Raw genomic sequence first — 24,958 nt, forward strand, 5'->3', positions numbered from 1 at the left:
TGCAATACCACACATAATGGGACACATTCCAAAAAGTTCCACTTCTGTTTCATTAGTCCACAGAGTATTTTCCTAAAAGTCTTGGGGATCATCAGATGTTCTCTGGCAAAACTGAGACAAACTTTGTTATTTTTGCTCTGCAGTAGTTTTCTCAGTTTATTTCTTATGGTGGAGTCATGAACACACCTTAACTGAGGCCTTCAGTTATTTGGATGTTGTTGTAGGATCTCTTGTGATCTCTTAAATGAGTTGTCACTGTGGGAAAGGTTCTCCACTGTTCCATGTTTTTGTCATTTGCAGATAAAAACACTCACTGTTGTTTGCTGAAGTCCTAAAGCTTTAGAAATATTTTGGTCTACTTGAATTTGCTTATATTTGATTAATATTTAAATAAGTTTGGTGATCTGTAACCTTAAAGTGTGATAAACAGCAAATAAGTAAGGGGCAAACACACGTTTTTCACACACCTGTAGTTTATATGGACTTGTTGGGGAAACCGGAGCACCCAGAGGAAACCCATGCGAACATGGGGAGAACATGCAAACTCCAGACAGAAATGTCAACTGACCCAGGCGAGCCTCGAACCGGCGACCTTCTTGCTGTTAGATGAGGTGACAACGCTACCCGCTGTGCCGCCAGTACAAGTTAATTGTTGCATGCATAATTTAATTGAACAGACTTGACTGGAAAGCTGCTATGATGATGTTGTTTACAGGTGAAAGTATTCAGAGACTGGACTGGACTGGATTGGAGAACCCCACACCGCTGAAAACAGTTAAGTTTCCCAGGATATGGATTACTGACATAAGATATGTGGATTTGCAGACTACTGGCATGGGCAAACAAAGGTCTTAAAAGGGAGAACACAAAATAAGGAGGAGGAAATTGACAGGACAGCAAACCCCAGATTTTGCTGAAAAAGTACATGCAAGCAGGTTAGCTGGAAGGTGAGTTACAGGTAAGAAGGGTTATTTCCTAGACAGAAGCCAGGAAAAGACTGAAAGGTCTTTACCTGTAGAAAATGGAGTGTAGACTTATTCAGTGATAAGGTGATAACAGATGATGATGATTTCAGTGATTGAATGTGTTGATTGACATCAGGCAGACTTACAGAACAGAGCATTGTGTTGTGTGTAGACCTGGAAGACACTTCATATCATTTATATGCCATTATGTGTCACTTTTGAAGAGCTGCCCTACAGTCAAAAATTTCTACATGGAATTAAATCAAATCAACACATTCAAAGAATATTAGTGAAATATGAACTGGCAACAAATAGAGTTCTTCACTTTGAGCTAGTGTAATACTTTATTATTATTTTTCGCCTCACAGCAGGAAGGTCACTGGTTCGAGTCCTAACTGGATCAGTTGGAATTTCTGCGTGGAGTTTGCATATTCTCCCCATGTTTGCGTGGGTTTCCTCCAGGTGCACCGGTTTCTCCCAGTCCAAAGACATGTGGTACAGGTGAATGATATAAAGAAAATTGGATGGTACTGGGTTGCAGCTGGAATGGTATCCGCTGTGTAAAACATATGCTGGATAAGTTGGTGGTTCATCCACTGTGGCGACCCTTGATGAATAAAGGGACTAAGCTGAAGGAAAATGAATGAAGAAATTTTTATTTATCTACACTATTATTATTGTTGTTGTTGTTGTTAACTTTCACACATAAGATGTTCTAAAATATATGCATCTGCAAAATACTGTATATACCATGTGTTTTGTTAAATCAGAGGAATTAGAAAAAACAGCAGGTCTATCTATCAGTTATCTCAGAATATTCAGAATATCTGTATATATTTATTATTATTATTATTATTATTATTATTATTTTGCATATTCCGAAGATGCAAAATAATAATTAACGATATAAAATGCAAGCGAAAATTCTACGACATATTTAGACATATAAAACCAACACAAATGGCATGGCTATGTAGAATGGCCCGTTTAATTTTCCTTAGAATCAAACCTATAATTTCTGTAATATATCTTTTTGTATTATTATAATTTATTTTATATGACGTAATAAAAATACTGTATATAAACTGGAGCCAGTTTGAATGTCCTGGCTTTCCATGACAACAATAAGAGTACAAAGACAAAAAGTGGCATGAGAGAACACACAATGCACTGCTGTGCAACATAAGACAGCAGCACCAGCTCAGGACAGAGAAGTCATTCTGCAATTACCACTTCAAAGTGTGGCAGGTAACGCTGCAGCTTTGATTCATTTAGCTTAAGTCCTGTGGAGTGCAGGAAAAGGCGTGTTGGGAGCGGTTAGAGAGAGAGCGCCGGGTTGGCACTGCTGATTTCACAGAATCTGAGCTGTTTTGGCTTGTCGAGCACATCAAAACTAGCTTTGAAGACTGAAAAATACCTGTTAGTGTGAAATGTATTTTGACAAATCTCTGATAATAAAGGGAATAGGGAAGCAAGAGGGAGGAGTAGCAGTGGCGTCATGCAACATTTTTTTTTTTTTTGAAGGGGCACCAGTGTGGTGCTGGTTCACTTGGTGCTTTAGGTTAAATAAGACATGACTAAATAAGTACATTAAAAATAGTTAAATAAAAAATTGACAATGATAAAAAATATGCTTAAAAAAAAAAAAATATATATATATATATATATATATATATATATATATATATATATATATATATATATATATATATATATATATATATATATATATATATATATATATATATATATATATATATATATATATATATATATACACACACACTATTATTATTGCTGTTTAAATTATAGTCTTTTTTTTTGCTATTTTAAATTTCCTTTATTTTTTTATCTAAAAAAATAATAAATAAAAGTATGTATAAAATTATTAATGTATGAGTTTCATAAAATTTCATGCATACACTGTAAAAATGCTGGGTTCTACACAACCAATTTGTGTTGGAACAACATGAAGCTAAGTCAACTTATTTGTTTTTTTTTTACAAATTTAAGTTGATTAAACATAAAATAATTAAGTTGTCCCTCCAAAAAAACACAACAAATTGGGTTGTTTCAGCTCATTTTAAATGAGTAGTTTGAACAAACAGCAAACATCAAACTGAAAATGCTCATTTTGCACAGTAAACTGTACTCTGCAAGGGTGTAGGTTTGCACTTAATATTGTTAGGGACAGGTGAATCAAAAACGGGTGTATATATACACGCTGCTAATATTTATTTATCTGCTGTTTAAATTTATTAAACATTAATGCCCTCTTCATACAATTTCTGAAGTATCAGCCCAGTAGCCAAGAGGGGTTCTGGTGGTTTGAAAGACCAAAAGTTGGATTGTTGTTATTTTTGATTTTTTTCTGATTATACAAGTGGCCAAATTCTGACCGAGGAAAGCTTAATGTATGTGCTTCAGTGTTTAATTTAAAACAAGTTAACAGATTTAAAAATAATTATAATAATAATAATGATAGATGATAATAAATTTGTATTTAAAAATAAGAATATTTTCATATTTTTTATTTTAAATTGTCATTATTTATAAAAACTGTAATAGAACTCTTACTGCGTAAATGCACATTTGTAAATAAACACTTAAAATAGTAAAATAGTGTGGTAAGCAATTTGATAAAATGGCTGGAAACATTTTTTGGTACATAAGAAAGTGTGGTTATGATAACCATCCAACAAGATAATCCAGCAAAAATTTAAATGTCACAAATATAAATATGCAATATGTATACCTCATAACTAAATAGAAATCAGGCAAATAATTGCAAAAATATTCAGTTTTTTAGAAAACAAATAGCAGCCCTTTCAATAAGCTGGCTACAGGGTGTACTGTTAAAATAATGTTTGATGACTGATAGAGAGAGAGCTTAATAAAGACTTCAGTTCATTTTAGCCATAGTACAAATATAACGTATCATATATCAGTATTGTGCCTATACACAGCCTGTATTTTTTCTGAAAAAAATGTTTCAACTGAAATTGGACAAGCTAGAGATTAGGAGAACTGGCAGGGATCATATACTTTAGCTGTTTATTCTGCAGTTAGTTTTCAGGGACTATTCACTATTCACAGACTAGCCTACATCAGCCTGCTATAAAGACAGACTGTGCATTAAAGTGGAGGAAACACAAGCATTAACAGCATTAATATGATGGGCTAAGTAAGTAGCGAACTTGCGTTTATGGGAATTTCAACTTTCATTGAAAAAAGCTCCTTATGTCCACCCTTTTTTTGCTGCTGCCATGCTTACTTGTGTGGGTCACCCAACACACCTTATTCTTGCACGGGGAAAAAAACAATCCATTGAATTTGGCGCTGCTTATCTGAACGCAGACACAGCCTCTTACATGATAGCAGGGAAAGGCACAGCCAATCAAAATGTCCATATGCCTTGTGGGGGCGGGAGGACTAAAGGATAGAACGTGATTGAACCATTTCTGCATGTCAAGGTTAATCTTGACAACGTAATTTTTTTTTTTAAAAAGTGGATTAAATAGTTGGTGGGGACATTTTAATGGTCAGTGAATATTGATGGAGACACGTCCCCTCCGTCCACCCTAAATTTATCTCCCGGTACCAAAAATAACTTCAATTTTCACTGACAATACACGTCAAAATGATGATTAAATTTACAAACTATTAATTTTCTTCTTTTTTTCTCTCCTTTAAGTTATAATTGTGGACTATTTGCCCTGAGTTTGAATGAGGTGATGCCTCTGAGGAGGAATAAGATGACCCATGCTCAAGGTTAGAATCTTGCCTTAGTCACAAAGTTACCTTGCTATGAATTTCAGCCTTGGTTTTCTCATTGATGGTGAGATTTCTCTGGTAAACAAAAAATTCCCTTTTTTGTTTAATTCTGTTTAAACTAAATGAAGATTTTTTTTATCTGTAACACAAAAAAATGAAGCCATTTTAAAAAAATACTACTCCAAAATTGTAACCTGATTACTTTACTAATTAATGTAAAAAGTAATCAGATTACTAACTACTTCACTTTGAAGTTACTTTTAAAACAGTTAAAATATACCTATAAAATAACTGCAGGTCTTTCGATAATTTAATATTCACTGAAAAACGTACAATGGGTTGATCACAGCAGCTTGACATATTCAAAAGAGCTTAAGAAACAGTTCGCCCGAAACTTAAAAGGAGAAATAAGATGACCCATGCTCAGGGCCAGACGGAATCTGCGGACGTTTCTGCTATTTCTGCTGAGAATTTTGGTAAAAATCTGCGGAATTATTTTGGGAGTATCCAGCAGAGTATCATAACTTAGACCCTAATATATTAAATAAAAAGTAATTACTGAATAAAAACTGAAAAAAAAATCAGATTTACACATTTACTCAAGTAAATAAACAGAATTAATGATAGGCTAAAAATCTGCAGAAATCTGCGGAATTCTGCGAAAAATCAGCGAAAAATCTGCAGAATTCTGCATGCGCAGATTTCGTGTGGGCCTACCCATGCTCAAGGTTAGAATCTTGCCTCAGTCACAAAGTTACCTTGTTATGAATTTCGGCCTTGGTTTTCTCGGTGATGGTGAGATTTGTCTGGTCCATGGGCTCTGAGGCCGACACAGCTCCAATGGGGCTTTTTTCTGAAAAATAAAAAAAAATGACAAATTCCCTTTTTTGTTTAATTTGGTTTAAACTGAATGAAGATTTTATTATCTGTAACTTAAAAAAGCTAAGCAAAATGAAGCCCCCTTAGATGCAAGGCAGTAATAAATTTAAAGACACTAATTTCACAAATTCAGCTCTTTATACAGCAAAAACAAAAGGATAGAAAGTATGTGTTTGAAGCAGATCCAAGAAGCCCATCTGAAAGCATACAAAGACTTCGAACAACATCTACGAAACGTATAGCTAAATAAAAAAAGTCAAGAAACTTTCTCTTCACATATATTCATCTCTTCCGCTGCCTCAAACACATCATCAGCATCTCTGAGCCCAACCTCTCCTCTTTTTTCATTGCTCTAATGCACACAATTAGACATGATGAAAAATCTCGAAAAAAATTAAATTTAGTTGTAATACATTTTGCCATTCTTCCTTCCTTTGGAAAATTACTTTTGAAGTGTTTTCTCCCGCTCTCCGTCTGTAATTTAAATGGTAAGCTGCCAGATGTGTGTCTCATGCTTGAAGTGCAGGAGCTTTGCATTATTTAGCATATTAACATTCACAGAATTTAAAAAGAGGGTTCCTGCATTGCCTGGAGCATCCAATTAAGTAAACCTTAGCTTGATACATGTAAAAATTTTACCATGAGAAACTTTTTTTCATTGCGTTTTTCTCTTCGCCTCAGCCAGTCACATCTATATAATAAATATGGAAACTTCCCAGATGATATAATTTTGCTCTTGCTGCAGGATTAAATATATCAGTAATAATAACTTTTAAATATAGGAAACATATTAGGAAGGCTTCTGAAGATTCAAATAGGCTTTAATAGGAGAAGCGTTGAGGGGCTGGTGTGTCCTGAGTGCAGCTTTCAAACCGATATTACATATAATCTCATCACCGATATAGGTTTTAATTACGCATTTTTCTGGTAAACATTTCAGGTGCCTACAGCATTAAATCTGCCCTATCTTAACACAAATATGTGTGCTTATTTTATTGTAATGAATGCATAATCATGTTCAATTGCGTGGCTTACCTCTGACGTGCTCTTTTCAGAAATGCTGTATGAAATGGAAATAAACCACAGCTGTTTTCTACTGCTGAAGCTTGAAAAGCTTAAACAATGTCTTCTAAAGAAGATGTGTCTGTCTGTTTTTTGTTTTTGCATCGGAAATACAGAGGTAATGGTCCATGAAACCATATGGAGTTATATTTAAAAAAAAAAGTTCATTCAAAACCTTCAATGTTATGAGACCGACCCCAATGGCTCTGCATTTCAACATTGGTGTGTTCGGTTCATAATGATGTTGTAATCATTTTTTCACATGGTTGCTCCAATGTACCAAGGGAGTAAATACTCAATTTTTCTGGTCAATGTTTAAACTTTCTGCACTTTATTATTATTTTGTTCCAACATGTTGCTCATCTGTGTATGCAAGTTACTTTTAAAAAAAGCAATTTGATTACATTACTCGAAAATTGTAATCTGATTACATTGCCAATTACATAATGTAAAAAAGTAATCAGATTACTAATTAATTTACTTTAAAGTTACTTTTTAAAGGTAAAAAATATACCTATAAAAATACTAAACATACTGCAGCTCTTTCTGTAATTTAATATTCACTGAAAAACATTACAATGGGTTGATCACAGCAGCTTGACAAATTGAAAAAAAAAGCTAAAGAGAAACTTAACGCCCAAAACTTAAAATTCTTTTATTCACTTGTTCCAACTGGATACCCGCAACCATCGTATGAAAAAGCACTGTGGTACACAAACAGTGTTCTGTGTTTGTCTGAGGTTTGGGGACAAAAATATACAGGGGGGCTAATAATTTTGCACAAAAGTTTGTTTTGATTTAACGGTGATATTTTAGACATGCGGCACCAGAATTAAAAAAAAAAAAAAGATTCTGACACAATAATAAAGACATTAGCCTTAAATAAACCGAAGACCCCTGTCTATGCCATGTGCAGTCCACAATTTTTTTTTTCTTTTTTTGAAGCTTTTGCTTGTTCCGATCTATGGCCTGCAGCAACGTGGAGCAAAAGCCTGCCCTCCACCTCTGTTCTGTGTCCAGAGACTGTAATCCCTGTCAGCAGAGCATTCTGCCTGCCTTTACGCCACGATCATGCATGTTTTAATGGGCCAGCCAACACAACTTTGCAACTTTGCCTTTAATTATCCTTCCTCCAGCCTGATGCTCAGATGGTGTCGGGTCTGAATTAGCGCAGCGTTGACCGCTGTAGGCTATGTCCATGAACTTGGAGTGCCGCAGCCACAACCCACATTCTCCCAGGGTGAACAAGAGAAGCTTGTTATCCTCTGCTTTCCATGAACGCAAAGAGAGTAGAAACCGGGCCTGAAGGGCTGGGTGACCAACGGGGACCTGTGCGCTCACCTAGGTTTCTAATTGCCCTGGTGTCAGTTCCAGAGTTGCCGAAAATCAAAGGTCAGTGAATTATTGATTACCCGTGAGCATAATCCATGATTCTTGTAATTATCCAATGTAATAGAAATAGCAATAGGAATGTAAAAGAGCACAATTTAAAGTAAATTATCAACAATTATATTGTTTAAAGCTGTAGGAAATTATTGCACTAACAAGGAGGGGCTTGTGAATGATTCATTACTTGTGTAGATGAGATGAGTTTTCAAAATGCTCATTATATTATATTATATTATATTATATTATATTATATTATATTATATTATATTATATTAATCATATTATATTATATTATATTATATTATATTATATTATATTATATTATATTATATTAATTATATTAATTATATTATATTATATTAATTATATTATATTATATTATATTATATTATATTATATTATATTATATTATATTATATTATATTATATTATATTATCCAACACAGGCTCAATCTGAAAATGTAGTCCCATAAACGTTTTTGGAGATTGCGAATAATGTTTCCGGAGGTATGTATGTCTGCATTTAATTTTTTTAAGCAAATGCTACGGGGCAGTGTGATGCCGTTTTCGCGCTGACTGGCTGACCTCTTACCACTGAGTGGAGGGCTTTCCCGCTGCAACCAGTTTGTCCGGTTAGCTCGTGGTGTACGTTGGTGGACTTGAGGCACTGATAGGAGTTGACCACGACGGCGACGACCGGGTTCGAGTCTGGCAAAGAGTGGTTCCAGAAATCAGGTAAGACAAAAACAGAATTGGAAAAATAAAACAAACAAGTGAAAAACAGGGTGAGAATGTGGTAAAATCCGAAAACATGGTCAAAATCAGACAAGGGCTTTTCTTTTTCTAGACGGCTTTTCTAAATCTTTGGTTGGGTTTAGGGAAGTAAGCGGGAGGGCGGGTCAATCGGTAAAATTGGCCCAGTCAATCATTTAGTCAGTCAGAGAGACGGTCACTTGACAGCAGCCTCTGGTGGAATTACGTGAGAACAGCGCTGGCGCAAAAAGCACTCGCAAGAGACATTCGAGATACAAAAAAACGCAATTGCAACAACAAAAACTGCAAAAGTACGTACTTCCCGGGACGTATATCTTGGTCTCCAGAAACATCTACGAGAATACGTTTTCAGAATGAGCCTGGGTTTACATTATCTGACAAAAGTCTTGCCGTCTATTCAAGTTTTAGGAACAAAAAATAATAACTTGACTTTTAGTTGATCATTTTGGTATCAAAAGTGGCTTATATGAAAGGCAAATTCCTGTAGATTACACTTATTTCAACAAAATAAAATATGATCATGCCTTGATTTTTAATTATTTAATTAAGACAGTAAGGTCTAACTTTGCTCAGACAAAAATTTTGTTACTTAACAAAAATAATCGTGTAGTACCGAATATAAAGTCATGGTGTCAGACTCCCGTGATGTGTCATGTTATTTTCCCCATGTTTCCATGCTTCATGTGTAATTATTTGACCCCTTTGTTCTAGTTCCCTCCGTTTGTTCCCTGAGACCCACCTGTGTTCCTCCCCTGTGTGTCATCAGTTCCATTAGTCCTTGTGTATTTATACCCCTTAGTGAGGTTTAGTCCATTGTCTGGTATTCTACGTTAGGCTTTGTCTGCACCTCATGTCGTTCCTGAGTCTTCCTACAGGTATGTTTTCCAAGTGAGTGTATGTAATTACATCTACGTGTTTGATGACTACAATCCTCTGCCTTTTTGAGAAAGCCCAGGCGAGACATGGTGCAGTGGAAAAATAATTGTTATTGTGTATCACTCCCATTACCTTGGAGGACTGCATCCAGACATCTCTGGAATGACTCAAATAACTTAATAATAAAGTCGTCTGGAATACCAAAGAAAGCATTCCGGGACTTTTAGAGTTCATGAAGATGCTTTGGATTCATCCGCAATGCCTTCCCTTCATCTTTCACTAGACATGCTCAATAATATTCATATCTGGTGACTGGGATGGCCAATCGTGGAGCACCTTGACCTTCTTTGCTTTCAGGTACTTTAAAGTGGAGGCTGAAGTATGAAAAGGAGCGCTATCCTGCTGAAGAATTTGCCCTCTCCTGTGGTTTGTAATGTAATGGGCAGCACAAACGTCTTGATACCTCAGGCTGTTGATGTTGCCATCCACTCTGCAGTTCTCTCGCAGATGTTTTCCTTTACCAAACTTGACTGATTTATGTGAGAATCTTGGGTCCATGTGGGTTCCAACAGGTTTTCTGCAGTTTTTGTGATGATTGGGATGCAGTTCAACAGATGATTCATCAGAAAAATCTACCTTCTGCCACTTTTCCATGATCAACTAGAAGTCAAGTTATTATATGTTGCTCTTAATTGGGATCGATGATGAGACTTTTGTCAGGTAGTGCATATTATATAACATTACATTACATTACATTATATTACATTGAATGCATTACCATGAGAACCCATGTCAGCTCTCCTAACTATCCGAAACTACACAATTGCAATGATATCATGTTTGAAAAATCTGCATTATGCAAGGCTTGTCACTTCAGAGCAGTTTGTTTTTCTTCAAATAAGCTAAGCAGCCTTTGGGAATGTCTGTCCAACTTCATCACACTCACCACATGGGGCTACATTTTCTCAAAAAACCAAGTCTGATGTAAGCAAGGTTAATTCATCCATTTAAAGACGAAAGTGGTAAATTAATTGGAGTAAGAATGCAGTGTGATTTAGTGAGTATGATCCTGTATTAGGGTTATCCACTGTGACCAGGACTGGCCCCTCAGGGACAGCAATATAAAAGAGCATGGCCATGTTCCAGAAACACTCTCCGGAAAATAAAAAAAATATATATTGGAAATTGTCATCGTGCTGAAGGGCCAAACGTACTATGATGCATTTACTTAAGGGGCAGGATGCAATCAAACATAGCTTCCAAAGCACAACCCATTGCATGCGGTTACAGATCCACTAAGGATGATCAGAGCAGAAAGACCTAATTTAATTAGTCATTTGAATTCAAACAAACCTAGTGTAACCGGATCGTTCACTTAATGTGAAAGGTCAGTTAACTCATAACGCCTGCAGCTACGTCATATGTTGCAATGAACATAGTATTCTCCGTAATTTTAAATGAGGGAAATAATATTAGCTGTCAGTGCTGCTATTTGACATGTCTAAGCATTACAAAAATACCCAAGGATGACAGGGAATGTGTTCGTGGCCTTACTGGATTTTTGAAGAAAACATGTTGGATGCAACTACAATGATTTTGTGTTTATTATCTGACTAATAATAATTGATTTTATTGTTATAATTATCATCATAAGTTTCTCAATACACAAGCACACACTTTTAAAAAGTATTGTAGGGCAGGGTTCTTTGAAACGTAGGGTACATGTACATTTGTATATTTAATTACACAACATTAGTGCATTTTGAAAACATGTTTCAAAGTGCAACTTTTTAAAATTAGTCTCCATGTAAAATAAAATAAAATAAAATAAAAAAATAAAAAATAAAATAAAATAAAATAAAATAAAATAAAAACGTTGATTTGATGCACATGCATGTTATTTGTTTTGTCTATACACTGTAAAAATAAATCCGTAATTTCAGTTTATTTCTGGCAGCTGGGATGCCGGAAAAAAAAAAAAAAAACGTAAAACAACGGCTGTTAAATTACAGGAATGTACAGAGGTTGAATAACAGAAAATTACCAGACATTTAAATTTAAGGAAATTTCTGTAATTTAATGTCCGTTTTTTACAGTCAATTTATGTAATTTAATTAAAATTTATTTTACGTTTAAATTTATTTTACAATTAAATTTATTTTACGTTTTTTTTCCAGCAGCTGGGGTGCCGGAAATAAATCGTAAAATTACGGATTTTAATTTTTTTTTACAGTGTAGATACGCACGAGTACTTGTCAACAGTGTTGTACTAGTTACTGAAAAAAAGTAACTACAGTTACTAGTTACTTAAATCAAAAAGTAACTCAATTACTTACACCAAAAAGTAATGGGTTACTCTTAAAAGTAATTTTTGAGTTACTTTTCCAAAGAACATTTTTAATGCTCCCATTTAATGCCCTTATAACCTCACTTCAGTGCTACAGGGAAAATACACCTTTGATCAACTTCACAGTTTTAATTAATTTGCATTTGGTCACAACTAAAACACAAAGACAGACTTAGACACGTTATCTTCAAAGGGGTGGTACACTACGATATCATATTTAAGCTGTGTGAACAAACAACATCTCTGAATGTAACATGCTCAAAGTTCAATGCAAAGGGGGACATTGGCTTGCACAGCTTAGCAAGGCCTACAGAAAACAAATTTGGGGACTACAAAAAAATACATCTGGGCTAGAAAGATCACAAGGACTACCATTTACTTGTATTCACCTCATGCACACACGCTGAGCAGCGAAAGGGTGTGGCCAGAGGTAATGTAATGTTAAAGCAGTGAAAGCAGAAATGCCATCTAAAACGCTGCTATTTCCACAGAGCTTGTTCTGTTTCTGTATTTGGGCTTCTAAAGGACATGACACAAAGACAGAAGTGCTTACAGTTTAATTTTAATCATGTTCCAGAGAATAATAAAAAAAGATATAGCTCTAGCATTTGACAAAGGAGAACTTCCAGAATATCTCCCAGTTCAGTGCTGGATTTGGCTAAAAACTCCTTCAACCGACGAAGCTGTGGATTGTGAGCCAAAACCTGTCCGTTTATTTATTTGTTAAAATTGATCAACAACAGGCACATTTTCTAATGTTAACGGTATGTTGTAGCGAGGATGTAAACAATGTGAAATGCTGTTTGGCACCACTAACTATTTAGCAAAAAATGATATTTATCAGTCAAACCCATCATTTACAACCACAATACTTGTTTTAGTTTTGGTGACACGAATGTGTTTTTCCGGCTTGTCCTTTGTTTTTTTTTCGCGCTTCACTCACACGTTTCTCCCTTTCTGAAAGTGTGCACACTTGGCGTACTGTACCTAGTGGTTGGTTGGCATCCACCAATCCCACATTTCGTCGCCAAAGTAAACAGGAAGATGTAGGCTAGACTGCAGCCAAAATTAATTAATTAATCAGTAATGGACAAACGCATCAAAAACAAAAGCAAAGCAAAAACAAAGTTAATATATTTTAAAAGTAAAGCACTACAGTATTAGTTACTGTCAAAAGTAATGCCGTTACAGTAACGAATTACTAGTAACGCGTTATTGCCCAACACTGCTTGTCAACCAAAACTAAAAACCTTTGTGTGCAAACGCATTATGTTCTCTCTCATGAATTCTTGTAAACAGGCATCTGGAAACTTATCCTAATCATATACTACAGTCAGGCTATTTCTATTTTGAAGTTGTGATGTGAACTACATCACTTGTGAACCACATTACTTGTTTTAGTTTTGGTGACACGAACACGTTTTTCCGGCTTGTCCTTTGTTTTTTTGTGCTTCACTCTCACGTTTGTCCCTTTCTGAAAGAATTGGAATTATTAAGAAGTCACATGCACCTTATTAATACGAGCTCAAGAAGTTTGTTACTTCAAACATAAACGTGCGGCGAGCTCTTTGCAGAAAGTAAACCCGCTCATACTTTTAGACGGGCACGAAAAACAACAGGACACAGCAGATCATGTTGAAGACGTAGGCTAGACTGCAGTCAAAATGAATTAATTCACCATGTAATAGACACACGCATCATATTATAGCGATAACGGAGTTAATAATATAAATATATGTTATAAGTAATGTGATACATTATTAGTTACTGTCAAAAGTAATGCCGTGTAATACAGTAACAAATTATTAGTAACACGTTATTGCCCAACACAGCTTGTCAACCAAAACCGAAAAACTTTTGTGTGCAAACGTATTGTGTTCTCTCTCATAAATTCTTTTGAACAGGCAGCGATTTCACATACAGTATATACTTAAAATTTCTAAAAACGTAAATCCCCATCCAAACGCCTTCGTGTGCTTTTACCCACGTGGGGCGTGGATGGGACAGTGACTTGCGCCTTGAAATGGCTGCTGGACGAGTTGGCTGCCCGCACTCAATGGACTGTTTTCCATTACCCCTGTTTCCATCCCGTGTCTATGTTGTGTCTTGCTGGTGTGCTTATGCTAAGATAGGGCTGTTTTTCTCCCTTTTCTCACTTTGTCCTAATTAAGAGCAAGCTGAGGGGGTGTTTTTTTTTTTTTGCCTAACTGTCCAAATGTATCTTTCTTCGTTTCTAAATGCTACCTCCTATCTGTCTCCCCTGAAAAGTTGTTTGTGATGTTTTGTGTATGGTCTGGGGGGTCCAATTTCGCTATACGAAAGTGTAGTGACAAATAAAGGCTTGATTGATTGAAAACATAAAGAAAACCTACACTAATCATATTAAAAGTCAGGCTCTTTAAAAGTATATTAAGTTATAATCACATGACTTGCTTTGATTTTGGTGACACTAACAATGCAGCATTATTATCAGAGATAAAAGATCCATGATAATACTAACAATACTACTAATAACAATGGACAACGATGAAGCCAAAGTCTGATGTTCTCTTTTGTTGCAGTTTTTCCTCACCGAATTTGATTTTGATTTCAGAGTAATGAGAGGTTGTCAGTCCAATCCGCCTGTTTCGCTTGATGGGAAGCTTCCATCTGAATATCATAAGAGTGTGTAGCAGTAATGCAACCTGAACTGATCCTTATGCTAACGTCATCTCTGCTCAATGCTCTGATGCTGTGATGTCCGGTGAAGGACACCTTTTGATCACTTATTTGAGTCAGATCGAGTTTACCTCTGCTAGTCTGAGAACCTGCTTCTTTTACACCGTATTCTTTTCTTCCTCCCTTTCTTAGCATATATAGTAAGTGGAACACAACTCTCCCAGAGTGCCGTAGCATGGGGACACTTCCCATGTGGGGTGTTAGGAGCACAGTGGGAGGTCAAAGTTCACAGCAGAGAGGAAGTGACAAGCTGTGAAATGTAAAAGACCAATTTCTTCCACATGTTGCGGCGCTCTGAGAACAGCGCCGAGCTGTCAGCTAGCATCACGCTTAAAATGGGACAGGTTGCTACCCAGCAGACCTGTCACAACTCATTTGTAATTAAAAAGCCTATGTGATGTTTAAAGCTGAGCACCCCAGAAACTTTTTTCTAGCTCTGCTCTGTTAAATAAAGATGAGTACTGCCAAAAAAGAAAAAGACGAAGAAAAAAAAAAGATTTAGAACAGAACAATGGTCTTTGTGCTAGATCAATAACAAATGAGGTTGTGCTGGGTTGGTCCAGTGGCGTCAAGATGTTCTGTGTCCCGAGTGAAAGCAGAATGCTTGGAGACAGGAAGGTGTGCCCAGGAGAGACACTCTTAATGAAGTTAAAACTACTCTACACATGAACTTGAGCGAAAGGAAGTTGCTTATTTGCAATGTTCCGGTCCAAACTAATCTTTATGCAATGGCAGTGTTGGCTATTTTAGAGCAGGGGTTCTCAACCTTTTTCCCAGCGGGTCCCACTTCTTTCTCTGATTAATTTTTGAAGGCTCACCTGTCTAACATTTTCTTTAAAATCTTTGTATAAAACTTGTTTAAATCTTTGTATAAGCTTTTTTAAACCTTTATTTCTTAGCAAATATTATATTATGTTGGGATGATGTGGGTAGCACATTCGCCTCACAGGCGAATGTGTAGAGTTTGCATATCCTTCCCGTGTTCACGTGGGTGCTCGGGTTTCCCTCACAAGTCCAAAGACATGTGGTACAGGTGAATTAGCCATGCAAAAACTGACCGTAGTGTATGAGTGTATTTGTGAGTGTGCATGTGTTTCCTAGTGATGGGTTGCAGCCGGAAGGGCATCTGCTGCGTAAAACATATGCTGGATAAGATGGCGGTTCATTCCGCTGTGGCGACCCCAGATTAATCAAGGGACTATGCCGAAAAGAAAGTGAATGTATATTATATTATATTATATTATATTATATTATATTATATTATATTATATTATATTATATTATATTATATTATATTATATTATATTATATACAACAGTTCTGTCTGGTTCTCGAATGTGATTGGCTGATAGCCATAATATATTTACTGTAAGTAATATCAGCACCCGTAAAGTCTCTTTACCCTTTGTGTATTACTCCGCCCACATACAGCCAGCAAAAAGCAGACACTACAAATCTAAAAGTTTAAAAGATGCTTGCTCAGCTGTTTAACTGACAGCTTATGATTTGAATCCAAGGCGGAAGAAAGTAGTTCCTCATACAAAAGGGTTTTTGAGACTCTCCATGTTTGATTTTGTCTTAATTATGCTGTCAAACTGTTGTATAAACGCAATATCAAACGAGTAGCAGTGCGATATGGCTGTATATCGGCACTGGTGGGGGCACTAAGGCACTTGGCCGATATAAAGCCATATCGCACTGCTACTCGTGTGATATTGCTCATATATTATATTATAAAAATAAATATAATAAAAAAATAATAATAATAAAAATACCTTACATTTATATAGCGCTTTTCTGGGCACTAAAAGTGCTTTACACTATGAGGGAGAATCTCCTCATCCACCACCAATGTGCGGCATCCACCTGGATGACGTGATGGCAGCCATTTTGCGCCAGACTGCACACCACACACCAGCTGATTGGTGGAAAGGAGACAGAGTGATGAAGCCAATTATGATATGGGGAGGGTTAGGAGGCCATGATGTACAGAGGCCAGTGGGCAAATTTGGCCAGGATACTAGGGTTAAACCCCTACTCTTTTTCGAAGGACATCCTGGGATTTTTAATGACCACAGAGAGTCGGGACCTAGGTTTTACGTCTCATCCGAAAGACGACGCTCGCTAAGCAGTATAGAGTCCCCATCACTATACTGGGGCATTAGGACCCGCAGAGACCACAGGATGAGCGCCCCCTGCTGGCCTCACTAAACACCACTTCCGGCAGCAACCCAGCTTTACCATGTGAACTCCCATCCAGGTACTGACCGGGCGCAGACCTGCTTAGCTTCAGTGGGCGACCATGTGAGAGTTGTTGTGCCTTCTTTTATTTTCTATTATCAGCATTTTATTTAAAAAAAATGCAATTAGAAAGCATCTAACTGCAAAAGACCAACTTCTGTGTTAAACTGGACTAACTGAATATCTACTATTAAATGTCTACTATTTAAAAAAAAAAAAAAAAACTTTATCCTTCTTGTGTTCATGAGCTTTTATGTGCATTATTGAGTTTTTCACACTTTATTATGGTCCATTTGTTGAATTTAAGTTACATTGCATCTACATGCCAACTAATTCTCATTAGATTATAAGTAGACTGTTAAATTGGGGTTAGGGTTGGGGTTAGTGTAAGTTGACATGTACTTGCAAAGTTTCATATCATATCAGTTTCAATCAGTTAAATGTCTTTTTAGCAGCAGTATCAACCGATATTAAGCAGACAGTCTACTAATACTCAAATGGACCATCAAAATAAAGTGTTACCAAAAATTGTATGCATATTTTGGCGACTACAGCATTTATGCAATTTTCTAAAATGCAAATAATAAAAAAATGTATGAAAATGTTGCTAACATGACTGTGAAGACATTACATTCAATACTTTGTTCAGCTCTTACTGTATGCTGTGCGTTTTGAAAGCTTCACTCTCTACATGTACTGTATCAGACTAATCTGCTATCCGAACAAATGGCAAACAATGAACACACTGAACAATTCAATAAGCTAATGGAGGTGGACACGTGAACGAGCTCCATTAGAGATCTCACTATTACCCGATCCTTTTTACATTGACTGCACATGGTTCTACAAAGCCATGTGAGCCAAGATCCGGCTGAGAGTTTTGATTAGAGAAAATATGTACAATTCTCATATGCAGCGCTGGATGATGATGATAGCGTTCAGTGAGAAATGTCAATCATGTGTAAAGCTGAGTGTTAGTGAGCTTCATTTACAGTGAAAACAATTTGGCCTAAATTGCACATATTGTGCTGCACAAATTGGACGTGCTTTAGTCTGAACACAGAAGGTTCATTTTCTCTGCATGAATGCCCCACTAGATTCTAACTGGCAGCTGCCATTCTGCCTCTGTGTGGGAGTTTGTGGTGGGCCATGACATTCACTGGCATTTCTTCCTTTAAGGGGGGTGCAGAAGTCCTACCTGGCAGAGAGGCAGAGGAGCGGGTGGAGGTGTCCAGGTGGGGAGGAAGCCCCTGGCTGGAGCTCAGCTGGGGGTGAGAGGGGATCTGCAGGGTGAAGCTGTGCTCTGGCACCCTGGTGCTGCCCCGCGGGAGTCTCTTTACCTGCACAGAAGGATGTCTACTGATTGACAAAGACTGATTTGGCAAATAGATGTTGTACAGCAGTGGATCGACACTAATTCTCCTTCAGGACTCAGATAATTAAGGACCCTGGATTTAATGTAGTTTGACTGGACACAGCGCTTGACATTTAAATTCACTCGTTTAGCAGATGCTTTTATCCAAAGCAACTTACTGTAAAAGCAAGGATAAAAGAAGCATTTCAAATTATAAAAAGACAAACCAATTCCCTGATATTTCCTGGCTAAAAAAGCTGAATTTCCATTACCTTTCCACCTGATTTCTCTGAGCGCAAACAGTTCCTTTATACAGTATAATGATCACTTCTTGTGTGTATTGCCTCTTCTTGTTGAATCGCTGAATGCCTCCTCAGTTGTAAGCCACTTTGCACATAAGTGTCTGCTAAATGGCTCAATGTAAATTTAATAATAGTGATGCGCATGGAGGACGAAACCTGCAAAAACAATACGTAAATAAATATGCTAAGATATAAATAAACTAGAAAATAAATTAATTAATTCTTGCAGGATATATCTTGCACATGGTAAACAGACTGAACTCGTAGTTTACTTCATTTAAAAAAAATAAATAAATAAATAAATTGTAGCCTTTTTAGAGCTCGACATACAGTTGGAGTCAGAATTATTAGCCCCCTTTAAATTTTTTTCTTCTTTTAAAAATGTTTTCCAAATGAAGTTTAACAGGGCAAGGTCATTTTATTTTGGCTAGAATAAAAGCAGTTTTAAATTTTTTAAACACAATTTTAGGGACAAAATTAATTAGCCCCTTTAAGCTATATATTTTTTTCAATAGTCTACAAAACAAACCAGTAACTTACAATAACATATATACATATATACATAATATACAATAATTTGCCTAATTACCCTAACCTGCCTAGTTAACATAATTAACCTAGTTAAGCCTTTAAATGTTACTTTAAGCTGTGTAGAAGCTTAAAGTAAAGATCTTGAAAAATATCTAGTCAAATATTATTTACTGTCATCATGGTAAAGTTAAAATAACCCGTTAATAGAAATGAGTTATGAAAATTGTTATGTTTAGAAATGTGTAGAAAAAAATAATAATTCTGACTTCAACTGTACAGATGTCCCAAGTTCAAGTCCCGGCTTATGGAGCTTTCCCATCCCCTCTTTCTCCAACTTTACTTCCTCTCAATATAGCTACCATCAGGCACGTGCACACATAGGGCTCAACACCGCTCGTGAGTACGCACGCTCGCAACACCCCCCTCCCCCCGCTTTACAGTACGCAAGCGACAACACCGCTCTTCAGTACGCGCGCAACAACAACCCCATTCCCCTTCTTCCTCAAAAAATGTATCCTGCACATGCCCCTTGGACGGTCTCTGCACGGGCCTGGCTACCGTAACATCATGATAGAGGCAAAAATGACAAAAACAAGTCTTAAAAAAGAGATTATTATCATCAGACAAAACTTACTAGTGTAAAGTGTAAAGAGTTATTTAACCACAGTTTAACAGTTTCACGGTTTAATTGAACCTTTAATTTGAACTGAAATTGCAAAAATATCCTGTGATGTCCACTTAGCAATGCACTTACTGTATACTCAAATGGAACAAACGTCTACAGCAGCAAGAGAAACAAACAAAATATGCAGAATTGTGGTAGGCCAGGATCACGTTTGAGAACTGCTGCAGTAAAAGACAGTAACAATACACAAACAATGTAAAAGGCTGTGCTACAAACTTTGGCTTCTCTCCTGTACGATTTCACGAGACTCTTTAGATCTTAGAACTATGAATTATATGAGCTTTTATATCTTACAATAAACGTCGGTTTTCATTGTGGAGTGCAAATAATAACTACAGACATAATCAGGGTACACTCTCAATAATCTTCAGTACAAAAGTACAAATTCCAGCATGATACACTGTAGAAATGCGATGTGGTCATGGTCACATAGAGGTTTAATAGTAGGAGACATTACACTAATTTGCATCCATCAGGGAGAAACTATCAATCTGTGTAGCATTTAAAACATTTTTGAATGCGAATTCGAGTTTTACTTTCGTTTTTGAAATTGCTATCAAGTGTACTACATAAAGAGAGAGCGCCAGTGCTGTGCAAGTGTTCTATTTAACATTTGTCAGATGCTTAGGCTCTGTTGCAATTTATAATTTAAGTTTAATCCTAATTTAACTCCTACACTCTGTCATGCGGATATAATGAGACCGCTTTTCACCTAAAAGAAAATTAACATCACATTTTAATTTTGCAGGATTTCGTTGCAGAAAGTCTCATCCCACCTCTACTATGCATGTATTTAATAATGTATTGACTATTTTTGGACAATGGACAATGCCTGAAAATTACAGTTGATAGGGAGAATGAACTTATTCAATCCATATTCAATCCAGAACACGCACGCCATATGAGTTTTTGTCTGAATTAACCAGCATAAACAACAGCATAAACTACTATGATAATGATGTTCATTGTTAAATGCTTGTAATGTGAATTTGAAGAATATGCATGACGTTTTTTTTAGCCGTCAACAGATTTACTTCAGATCTTGCAAAAAAATAAATACCACAGCGGAATGTTAGTACTGAAATGTGAAAACCATCAATATCAATCACTTGCCATAGGCACCTTTAATGATGATAATGAAGCCTAATATTTATTAATTATGTATATTATAAACCTGTCCATTTTGTTTGGAGTGCAGTGCAGAATTCTGTGCTTCGATGGCTATGGTATGTTTAATTAGTGTTTTTGTTGCCTTTAGGATTCCTATAAACTAGCGACCTAGCATACCATGGCTGTGGAACAGATGTAAACATAAAAAACTGAAAAAGGCATGAAACACTATATCAAAATAGTCAACATACTTTAAACAAATCTATATATAAAGTTGGAGATGTGTAGAATTTTATTGTGCTTTTAGTGGCTTACAGATTCTATTTATACTTTGGTGCTGACTACGGAGTTGAGAATCCACACAGATTAGTTAAACAGATTAGTCAGGCAGGCAATGGTCAAAACAGGAGCTAACAAAAGCATACAGCTAGTCAAAAAGACGTAGTCAAAAAACAGACGAATGGTCAGGACAGACTGCGACAACAACGGAAACAATCAAACAACGCAAATGGTCAAAAATACCCCCTAGACAAGGCAAAGACAAGGGATGCTTTCAAAAGTTACAAGCTAACAAGACTCAGCCATGTGTGTGTGTCTACGTGTTTTTGTGACATATCAGGACACAAATCTGTATAATGACATGGGTATGACACAGGTATTACAAAAAGGAGGTGAAATATGAGGACATTGGTGACGTCCTCATTTCTCAAAATGCTTATAAATCCTACAGAATGAGTTTAATCAGAGAGTAAAGCTGCACACTGACTCCTGTGATGGTTGGGTTTAGGGGTGGGGTGGGGTGAGGGCAATACAATATACGATTTGGACAGTATAAAATGAATGGAAACCTATGTAATGTACCCACTTTTCATAAAAACAAACATGTGTGTGTATGTGTGTGTGTGTGTGTGTGTGTGTGTGTGTGTGTGTGTGTGTGTGTGTGTGTGTGTGCGTGCCTGCCTGCGTTCGTGCGTGACTGTGAGGTGTTTTTAAAGTCTTGGTAATAAGTCTGAGCTTCCAGGTGTGAGATCAGGAAGAAACTGGAACTGGTGTGTGAGGGCTATGATGGGATTTGTAGTTCTCCTGTGATCTGTAACTGCTAGATTGCGGTTAATCATGACACTTATATACTGGAATAACAGGATCAGGTTGTCACCTCAATTGTATCTGGATAAGTAAAATATATATTTTAAATGTTATATCTTGGCTCTGATTTTAGATTTTATAGTTTGGACCTTATACAATCTTTCTCTTAGAGACACACACAATTGATTATTATTATTATTATTATTATTATTATTATTATTATTATTATAATAATTATTATTATTATTATTATTATTATTATTATTATTATTATTATTATTGTGTTTTATGTCTTCAAAGTAATAAATTGTTCAGTATGTTTAAAGACTTACCTGAAAGTAGAGGTTGCATAGCCAGTTGTCCAGGTCAGTGGAGAGCAAATGCTCAATTTTGCGGAATTGGTTGAGTGAAGAGTTCGGCCCGCCACGCAAAAGAGGGGTCTTGAACTTGCCCTTGAGGAGTTGAAGAGAGCAGTCGCATATGGGAAATGCACCCCAGCCCACCACACAACTCACATGACTGTGATCGCCAGGCAGAGATAACAGCTTAAACACTAACACATAGCATGGCAACAGATCACATGATGCAGGCAAAACCTGAAAAAAACAAAATAATAATATCAATAAACAAATAAATAAATACATTTAATTGATATCATGTTCATTTCTATAGTGCTTTTTGCAATGTATATTGTGTCAAAGCAGCTTAACATACAGTTGAAGTCAGAATTACAAGTCTGCCTAAATTATTATCCCCCTCATATAGTTTATCGGAAAAAAATGTTTTTAGAAACAAATTTCTAAACATTATAGTTTTAATAACTCATTTCTAGTAACTGATGTCTTTTGTCTTTGCCATAACAAAGATAAAAGACAGTAGATAATATTTTACTACATATATATTTAAGTCATTGTATAATGATGGTTTGTTTTGTAGACAATAAAAACTGCTTAAAGGAGCTAATAATATTGACCTTCAAATGGTTTTTAAAAAATTAAAAACTGCTGTTATCACATCTATTAGCCTACATATTTAATTTCATTTGTTAAGCGCAAATATTTGTTTTAAGAGTATTTATTAATTCAGTACTAATTTCCAGCAAACGAATAAATAAACAATATTAACGAAGTGTGGTCAAAAAAACAAATTCTATCCAAACACACGTCGTATTCTTATGCCAAGACATATTGACGCATATGCCTCCAAAACCCGACAGGTGTACAAATCTAAACATGTTTTTACAAAAACAAGTATAAATATGTAAATAATAAATAATACTGCTAATAATAATAACATTATACAAATGCAAATTGTCATGAATGAACTGAAAAAAAAGCATCGAGGCATGAAGAAGGCATGGAGGCAGTGTTTTTTATATTTATGAAGAAAATAATAATTTTTAGCACATTTTAATCCTTTAATTAAATCACATGTAAAGATATTTGTGAATTGTGATGTGATATACATCATGTGTATATTAAGCAATGTGTAAGTGTTTGAACCAAACTAACGTCCACTGCGTTGGACTTTATACCAGCCTTTAGATGGTCATTGGAACGGCCTATTTCAGTTATTGAAAATAGCAACGCACCAACAATGCGCCTTAACACATCTCTTTTTTTAGACCAGCATGCGCATGAGTCCAAAAAGTGATGCAAATAGATTTGCTATTTAAACAACGTGGCACAAAATGTGAAAATTAGGGTTGAACTGGTCTGAAAATAGCAACAGACCGAGTGTATGATAGGGCTCTTAGAGTGTCGTTCTTTTTAATCATTACTGATTGAAAATGATTAAAAAAATTAAAAATAAAATAAAGAGATCAAGCAAGCTTTAACACTAATACTCTGTCTGCTTATCCTGTGCTAAAAAAGTAATAATAAAAAAAAGCTTTTTTGTAATAAGTCATATTTCCTCATAGTAGTCTGCAGCATTTCCCCTCTCTAGCTAAAGATGTAAATGTGTTTAATATGATCTAAAGTTTGAACCCAAATGATGAAACATCGGAATGTGTTACGGCTTGTTTCAGGAAGCCATCTCAGCAGGGGCGCCAGCGTGTGACGATCCCGACATGACAGCCGTGACATCACTAGCACATATGTAAAGCAGGCACATTTAAGGGAAAATATGGTATATCGAGAAAACGTGGCTTGAGGAACACAAGCGTTTAACACGCAACGCTTCTTATTTACCCATCAAGCAAGAGACAGACCTTTAAAAAATGAACTGACAAAAAGAAGCGCTTGACTTCATCAATCACTCCCAGAATATTCCATCCCTCCATTAGGAGTAATGGAAAACGGAGAAGACTTGTTTTATCACATTCATCATGTGTTTCTCTTATAATCGCTTTGTGCTTGCACCTAAAAAAAAATGGCACAGATTCCCTGTGTCAGGACTCAAATTCATGCCGTAATCTCCAGCATTAAACATATTGAAAAATATTTCAGACGCTTAATTCACTGGAAAAAAAAAAATAAGCACGAACAATGCAGACTGTACCAATTGGCAAGGAAAAAGAGATTAAAAAAAGCAGTAAGAGTGAATACAATGAAATGACTGAGGCGTGTTTCAGGTCCTACTCTGTTCTCGTGTGGAACAACTGCATGCTGGGATTCTATTAAAGCATCGCAGCAATCACATTTCATTCAGAACAGAACTGTGCTTACTGAGCAAACTCCACAAGAGAAAAATCAAAGAATAGAGACCACGCATGAAGCTGTAGAAATGAAATAAAATAATATTAATAATGAATGATTTTGAACTTAAGATTAAACTCTATTATCTTTTACACAGGGTGTTTTATATATACAGTTAAGTCAAAGTTATTAGCCCTGCTTTCTTTTTTCTTTTTTAAATATTTCC

The 24,958-nt window shown here is 36.0% G+C and overlaps 1 protein-coding gene across 19 annotated transcripts in view; it reads right to left on the bottom strand.

Moving 5' to 3' along the window:
- Nucleotides 1–24,958, bottom strand: part of ofcc1 (orofacial cleft 1 candidate 1) — a 202,461-nt gene that overhangs the window by 107,713 nt on the left and 69,790 nt on the right. For 13 of the 19 annotated variants that reach the window (XR_012399698.1, XR_012399699.1, XR_012399700.1 and 10 more), the window contains 3 exons: nucleotides 22,426–22,689; nucleotides 18,224–18,365; nucleotides 5,498–5,592 (listed from right to left, as the gene is read on the bottom strand). Coding sequence is in view for 11 of the 19 variants with exons in the window: in XM_073941441.1 (XP_073797542.1) it covers nucleotides 5,498–5,592; nucleotides 18,224–18,365; nucleotides 22,426–22,689 (501 nt within the window). In the remaining 8 variants the exon portion in view is untranslated. Of the gene's footprint in view, nucleotides 1–5,497; nucleotides 5,593–8,661; nucleotides 8,778–18,223; nucleotides 18,366–18,636; nucleotides 18,838–22,425; nucleotides 22,690–24,958 lie in introns of those variants that run through there. The other 6 variants (XR_012399703.1, XR_012399704.1, XR_012399705.1 and 3 more) reach the window with 3 other exon arrangements.

This window comes from Danio rerio, chromosome 24 (genome assembly GCF_049306965.1).
Source record: "Danio rerio strain Tuebingen ecotype United States chromosome 24, GRCz12tu, whole genome shotgun sequence".
NCBI classification, from domain to species: domain Eukaryota; kingdom Metazoa; phylum Chordata; class Actinopteri; order Cypriniformes; family Danionidae; genus Danio; species Danio rerio.